A 6,906-nucleotide genomic window follows, 5' to 3' on the forward strand; every position below is an offset into this window, starting at 1 on the left:
CTCTCTTCCCCCCTCACAGGTGACCTAGCACCACTTGGCAGGGTGGGCAGGGAGCAACCCTTGGGCCCTTGGGGTGTTATGTGGCATCTAGCTCGAAGACCCCATCGCTGGTGGGAGTGGTGAAGAAGGACGGGGGATCAGAGACAGTCGAGCTCTGGCCCCGCCTGCGCCGTTCTTCCAGGCGCAGGCTGCGCTCAAAATCCAGCAGCTGCCCCATGAAGTTGAAGTTGGGTGAGATGTTCGACTTCTTCCTCTTCACAAGGTCATAAGCATCATTGAGGGACAGGTGGAGCTTTTGCATGAGGTAGGCCACAGTGACGGTGACAGAGCGGCTGACTCCCGCCAGGCAGTGAACGAGCACCCCGCAGTTCTGGGACAAGGCCTCATCTAGGCAGGGTAGTGTGGGGTCTGAGCAAGTGCAGCCACACCAGAAAGGGCCCTCACAGCCCTCATTCTGCCCTCCCCCAGGTGCCATGGGGAAGGGGAAGGGTCAGGCCAGGTCGAGGGTGTCAGTGAGGGGGCGTAGGACTCACCAATGAACGTGATGGCCTCTGGAAAGAACTGGGACAAGTTCTGGCTCCAGTGGTCCGAGATGGGGATCTGCTTGTAGTGGAAGTCACCGTTCTTCTCAAAGAGGTTTGGGAGGTTGGGGGTGACATTGAGGATGTAGCGGATGCCCAGCTTAGCCAGGCTCTCCAGGTTAGCCGAATCTCGGGCAGTGCCCAGGTAGAGGTTGGGCAGGATCTGCACTGGGAAAGCGGGCATCAGCCCCACAGGTGGCGACGTGGTGCTCCGGGGATCCAGGCTACAGGTCATGGAGTCGCGGTCAGCCTCGGACTCTGCATCCGAATTCTCTGAGACCAGGCACAGGCCGCCTAGCCCCACCACGGGCATGGGGCTGGGCAGCGGTGCCAGGCTGGAGCCCTCTCGGTTGGTGAGGCTGCTCTCACACAGGAGGGGGCACTCGGCCTGGAACCTGCTGAAGCCACCTGTGGAGGAAAGGGTCCTGCTCAGGACCACTTGTCCAAGGTCATGCTCCAGCTCCCTCCTTTCAACGCAGCCCCGCTTGGCCCGCAAAGCAATCTGGGATGGAGGCTCACCGCCACCTTCGTGCTTTAGCCACAGAGAGAAGGGGCGCCCAGGGTTAGCCAAGCATGCCCTCCCCAGGGCCCTGCCCCCCGCCCCCCAGCGCCCTCCCTTACCCTGGAGATAGTAGGCCAGGTAGCCTTCCTCGCGCAGCTTCTTCAGCAGGGTGCCCAGCAGCGACTCGGCCTCCCACTCCTCGGTCTCAGCCTCGGCCCCGGCCCCGGCCCCGGCCGCGGCTTCTGCGGCGTCCCCACGCCGGCGCCGGCCCCCACCCTGGTCGTACAGCAGCACAGGCGCCGGCGGGGAGTGCAGCGGCGGCCCGGGCAGCAGCGAGCGCACCGACAGGCTCCCCCTCCGCAGGCGGCGCAGCAGCAGCGTGGGCAGCGCCACGCTCAGCGCCCCGCGGATGCGCGCCGATTCGTACAGCTCCCGACTGCGACAGTCCAGGAGCAGCAGAGGAGAGCGCGGCGGCTCCAGCTCGCCACGCAGCCACAGGCACGAGCGACCCAGGCCCTCCATGGGTGCACGTCGGACGGCGGGCACTGTGGAAAGAGGGGAGGCGCGACGAGGGTGAGCGTGGGGTGTGCGGGGCCCGGGCCACCCGTGTCCATCGGAAAGGCGGGAGCCCGCTGTCCCGCGGGGTTACTGCTCGCGCGTTGCCCACAGGAAGGACACCCAGCAAGGCACCCCAAGAAAAACGCCTGAGCAAGCACTGGGTGCAGCTCCTTCTCTGGGAGTAGAGGTACGGGAGTCTCCGACAATCGCTGCAGGAGGGTGAGGGGTGTGTGCAGTGAGGGAAAGGGGTTCAGGGCCGACAGGGTCGGGGAAGAGAAGGGCGCCCAGGTGAGGGGACTCGGCGAGCTGACCTGGCTCCAGTTCCTCCTTCCCGACCCCCAAGCACAAAGGGAAAGAGACCTGGCGAGCGATCCAGCAGCAGGCGTCCGCGCGTGAACGTCCTTCCACAGCTACTGCGACGGCAGGACGGCGCAGCAGGCTCGCACGTGGAAGCGGGACCTGGGGCGACGCGTCCTGCAGCGCGCGACCCAGGTTCTACTCTGGGCACCCGGTCGGACAGGAGTAGCAGCCCCTGGGGGCGGGCCGGGGCGGGGCGGCGGGGCGGGCTCGGGGCCGGCCAGCCAACGGCGGCGCGAGCCAGAGGGTCGGGTGGGCCTGAGAGTGGCCGAGTGGCTGAGCCGGAGCTTCACCAAGGCGGGAAAGGGTCAGGGCAGAGGCCAAGGGCTGGTTGGAGGCCCAGCAGGGGACCAGTTGCAGCCACTCAGGCAGGCCCCAGCTTGGTCCCTGGAGAGGGGGAGGGGATGGGGGACATTAAGGCCCAGTGCCTCTGCCCCAGAAGTGGCTTCCAGCAAGTCATCCAGCAGTCCTGGACTACTGTATGTCCCTGCCTGGACCTCGGTGGCCTCAGCTGAGCCTCTAAGGGATGCTCCTGAAATGACACTGAAATCGAGGAGCAGAGGAGGAAGTGGGGACTAGAAACCTCCTACTGCCTTGGGGCCCAGATCTTTGCCCCAAACTGGCACAGTGCAGCTCCTGGGCACGTAGTCTAGCCCTGCTTCAGGTGCACAGGTTAGGGGGGCCCAGGGGCTGTGAGCACCCCCCTCTGTGCTGGGCACTCTGTTCTATTACACTGAGCTCTGTCACCTCCGCCTTCCTTCTGCCCCTGACCCCTTGGGCCTGGATGGAAGTGGTCTCCAGTGGTCCTCCCGTGCGAGCACCCCGGCTGCCTCCTGCACTGGCTGTGGGCTCTCATTCCCCATGTGTTGGCTCAGTCACTGTCACAGCCTGAGTGCCTCAACACACTCTCTTCTGTGCCCTGTCCTATGTGACACCACATAATCAACAGAGGCTGGTGGCTTTTGTGGTTTTCTGGACACAGGTGATGGACAGGCAGGACACTACAGACCCTTTGCTTATGTGGCACTTCCATCCCAGCAGGACAGATGGACAATAAGCCAAGCACCAAGGGAGATACTGAGGTGATAAGTGCTCAGTCAGACAATGAAAGGAGGGGTACAGGGAGGCTTCTAGAAGCCCCATCTGGCTATGAGTCCTTTTTCTGTCCAAAGCCCAACAAAAGCAAATAACAGTGTTGAAGGAAAACATACGACAGATAAGATAAAGCTCATACAAAATAATCAAAAGGTTAAGCTTCGGCAGATAAAGACCCAGGGACTTAAGGAGAGTACACGCTGCATGAAGGAAGGAATGTGATGGCGTCAAGTGTGTTTGCAGGAAGCTTCAGCCCTAGGCATGGCAGGAAATCCAGCCCAAGCCCCAGAGATGGAGGGTGGGCTGAGAAGAATGAAGCTGTGTTCTGTGCATGTAGCAGCTCTGGGCTGGAAGCATAATCACCGTGGACCTCAAACCACTAACAAAAATTAAAACTAGGTAACAAGAAGCAAGGTGACACTTCCCACTTACTGAAACTTAGCAGACCTCTCTCCAAGCCCGTGGCCTAGGGTTGGCAGCTTGCTAGAAATGGCAAGGCATTCTGCTGCTGGGTCATCTGGGGGGACCCTTTTGGAAATGAATTGGCAGTGTGCACCAAGAGCTAGATGAAAAATCCATTCCCTTGGCCACTTCTGCGGATGGCCCCTGAGGGTTCCATGAGAGCAAGCACATGTATGCTCATGGACGGGCACCCTGAGACATGCTTCCTAGGGCTGGAAGGTGCTGTGCCACTGGAAGTACAGCACCTAGGCTGGCTGCAGGCTGACTGTGTGTCCTGAAGCCTGCAGCTACCCCAGACACCTGCAGCAAGGCCAGGAGAAGAGGCTGTGACAGTCAGGTCACCTCTTCCCTGCCTCCTGAGCCACAGGCTGCAGGTTCACCTTTGGCCTCTGCGGTTGCTCCTGACGCCTGCACGTAAGGGTTGTGGGCAGTTGGGCTGTACCCCTGTCCCTTGTCCACTGCCTGCCCATTTCTGCTCTTTCTTCAGGCACCAACTGGCTTGGGCCAAGGGCTAGGTACAGCCACTTCACTTTCTCAGCACGTTCCCACAAGAGTCTCTGCATCGCAGCTCTCCAGCTCTCCCAGCCTGGCTCCACAGTGGCAGAGGCAAGGACTGGCTGTCACCTGGCCACAGGCATCCTGCTTGAGGGCTGGGAGTGTGGGCGGGACTTTGGGGGGCGGGCAAGGGTAGTGGATGGAGTGGCATGTTGTTGGGAGCTGGAGAAGCTATCCCACCCTGCTGAGGCACCAAACTCCTGGCGAGATCACAGACTTGTGGGCATGGCACATCTGGGCACCCGCTTGCTCTCTGGAAAGAGCTTCCGGAAAGAAGAGACTGGAGTTGCTTCGGGGATGTGGTTGAGGAGGGAGACCAGCTCCGCAGTGGGGAACCAAAGGGAAGCCCTCTGTGATACCCTGTGCTTGGCTCTAGACCTTTGCTGGCGGCCCTCCCACCTCGCGCGACAAGGCGTCGGCGTTGAGTGAGGGGTGAGGGGCACTCAGTCTCCAAAGTCACTGTTCAGTGCTCGGTGCCTGCGGTGCCCGCAGCGCCAGCAACAGGATACATGGGAACCTGTTGCCACCTCCGCACTGCAGGCCGGAGTGCAGCCAAGCCCCCGCTTCCACCCTGACCCCCACAGCACCCCCCACACCCGGGTCCCCAGCGTCGCCCGCTGCACTTTGGCCCCGCCCCCTGGCCACTCCCCGGGCAGGCGGCCAAGCGCCCTGGCCTCGCCTGGCCCCTTCAGGCGGGCGGAGCCAGGCGGCGCGCTCGCGGCTCGCCGCAGGGTGGGCGCTGAGCCCACCGCCGTGCCCGCCGGGAGCCCTAGCCTCCGCCCCATGGAAGCCTCCGGGACACAGCTGCCTGCAGGTCCCGCGCGCGCCGCGTGCGCTCAGTGGTCCGTGTGCCTCTCGGGAGTGCACCCCAGCACCGTTCCCGCCAGGCTGAATGGTAGTAGTATTTGGGCTGTCACAGCCCGCCTGGTCACATGGCTAGGGGCGCAACTCCCAGCGACAGCGTTCTTGCCAAATCCAGTGTCTCTTCCACCAAATCCACTCTCAAGTGGTGATGGCTCTCTACTTTTCCTGGTTGGGGTCCTTGCTGGACTGGGAGTTCCTCCAAGGCAGACCAGGCACGTGCTGGCCCCGCCGCCCATGTAGACCCTGTGCCCGCCCCACAGTGTTTGCAGAAGAAATGCTCGTTAACAAAGAAGATGGGAATGAATGAAACCAATTGTGGCCTGGGGAGCCCAGGGCAGTGGCGCTCCTGATTTTCCCTACTGTCATTACAGTCTCCTCCCAGACACACACAACCACACGTGCATACATACCCCCACTCAGACAGGGACACAGATGGTGCACGCCAGCTCCAGCCCTCTCAAAACCAATCCAGTGCATGCATGCCCAGCAGTGGGCACCCCTGTGATGCTAGCTGGGCCTCCTCCATTTCACTGCCTGCCTCTCTGTGTCCCCCAAAGGCAGCCCCTCAAGTCCACATCTAAGTGCCATACCTTGAGCCTCAAGTGCTTCCTTTATGTCTTAGGGAAGAGGTCACCTGGGAGTCTCAGGGTCTGTTTAGGGAGGCACCTGGCTGGTCCCCGGCTGGGAAGCCTCGTGAAGGACGACCCAAGGTACCTAGCCGGCATGCCACCAGATGCTGCAGCCTTTACAGCCCCAGTGCCAGGTGCTGGAGGGGTGGTGGAAGGGACCTCCAAGGCTACTGGCAAGGGGGTGGGGCAGGAGGCTGCGAGCCTGCGAGGGAGCAGGTGCGCGCATGTTGGGGTGTAGGAGTGAGTGCAGGACTACTAGGCCTGTCTGAGAACGGGGAGGACCGCAAGATCGCAGCTGGGGTGTGGGCCTGTGCTGCACTTGGCTCCTAGGGGTGGCTGCAGTGTTTCTGGAAAGGACGGAGGCGGTGTCTGCTAATGGGCAGATGGAGAGTTTAAGATGGAGGGGACATGTGAGGGGAGCCCTGTCCGCGCACAAATCGCGGGGTTGTGCTGGCAGCGTGTGCGCGCCTGGGCGTGTACTGGGGCGTGGCTGGGGCCGGCATGGGTGTCGGCAAGAGTTGGGGATAGTGGTGAGGGCTGTGCACTCCAGCGACCTGCTGTGCAGTTTGCCCTCACGCGAGTGTGCCGCCGGTGGAAGTGGCAGGGGTGCAGGAGTTGCACCGCAGGGTGCGGGGGGTTGAGGTGGTGGGGCCCAGTGGATCTCGCAAGGGCGCGAGCTTCATCCTAGGGGTGTGCGCTGGCAGCACTTTGGGGGTACAAAGAGGAGAAGCGCACTTGGCTGGGCAGCCAGGCCCGGTGGGGGTGGGGTGGGGCCCGGGGCGCCGCGTGCTCAGCTCACCTCCGCTGGGCTCAGTTCCCACCCCGGCTCCGAGAGTCGTGGCCGGGAAGTTTCCGAAGCTCGGGCGGCGGGAAGCGCCACTGCCACCGCGGAACACTAGCTGAGCCCCAGGCATCGGCCTCGCCTGAAGCCTAGGGGCCGCCGCCGCCGCTGCCGAGGGAAACTCCAAATCCCGCCTCCGCCGCCGCCGCCGCCGCCGCCGCCGCCGCCTCCTCCCGTAGCGGTCTTCTCCGCCCCCTGCCCAGGAGGGGCACTGTCGCCCGCGGCGCGCGGGGAGGGGCGGCGGCCGGGCCGGCGTCTCCCTCTGCCTCCCGCGCCCCCACCCGCCTTTCTCCCACCTGCCAGCCTCGGGCCGGCTCGCTCCCCGCGCGCCTCAGCCCCCGGCGGCACTGCTGCGGAGTGGGGTGGGGGGACCCGGACCTGGGCTGGACCTGAGCTAGACCCCATTGGAATCCCTTCTTGCAGCAGAGGGAAGGGTTCCACTGGGAACCGGACCACTTGGCC

At 63.4% G+C, this 6,906-nt stretch overlaps 1 protein-coding gene across 2 annotated transcripts; it reads right to left on the reverse strand.

Annotated features, from left to right (window-relative positions):
• Positions 1 to 6,479, reverse strand: Dusp9 (dual specificity phosphatase 9). Of its 2 annotated transcripts, none has more exons than XM_023705367.1 (4): positions 6,403 to 6,479; positions 1,203 to 1,628; positions 534 to 989; positions 1 to 387 (listed from the first exon to the last, which is right to left on the reverse strand). In XM_023705367.1, exons 2-4 carry the CDS (start codon positions 1,603 to 1,605, stop codon positions 77 to 79), a joined length of 1,170 nt encoding a protein of 389 aa, XP_023561135.1. In that variant the 5' UTR covers positions 1,606 to 1,628; positions 6,403 to 6,479; the 3' UTR covers positions 1 to 76. The 2 variants fall into 2 exon arrangements, with proteins under 2 accessions (XP_023561135.1, XP_004645204.1); XM_004645147.2 differs by lacking the exon at positions 6,403 to 6,479 and adding an exon at positions 2,002 to 2,138.
• Between the last annotated feature and the right edge of the window lie 427 nt (positions 6,480 to 6,906).

Source organism: Octodon degus, unplaced genomic scaffold (assembly GCF_000260255.1).
Source record: "Octodon degus isolate 3935 unplaced genomic scaffold, OctDeg1.0 scaffold00218, whole genome shotgun sequence".
NCBI lineage: Eukaryota > Metazoa > Chordata > Mammalia > Rodentia > Octodontidae > Octodon > Octodon degus.

Excerpts from the sequence above, each read along its gene's own strand:
- Dusp9 (XM_023705367.1), bottom strand. The coding sequence starts at position 1,605 with ATGGAGGGCCTGGGTCGCTCGTGCCTGTGGCTGCGTGGCGAGCTGGAG. Across the intron at positions 990-1,202 it reads CCTGGCCTACTATCTCCAGG|GTGGCTTCAGCAGGTTCCAG; the intron begins GTAAGGGAGGGC and ends TTTCCTCCACAG. Across the intron at positions 388-533 it reads AGAGGCCATCACGTTCATTG|ATGAGGCCTTGTCCCAGAAC; the intron begins GTGAGTCCTACG and ends TACCCTGCCTAG.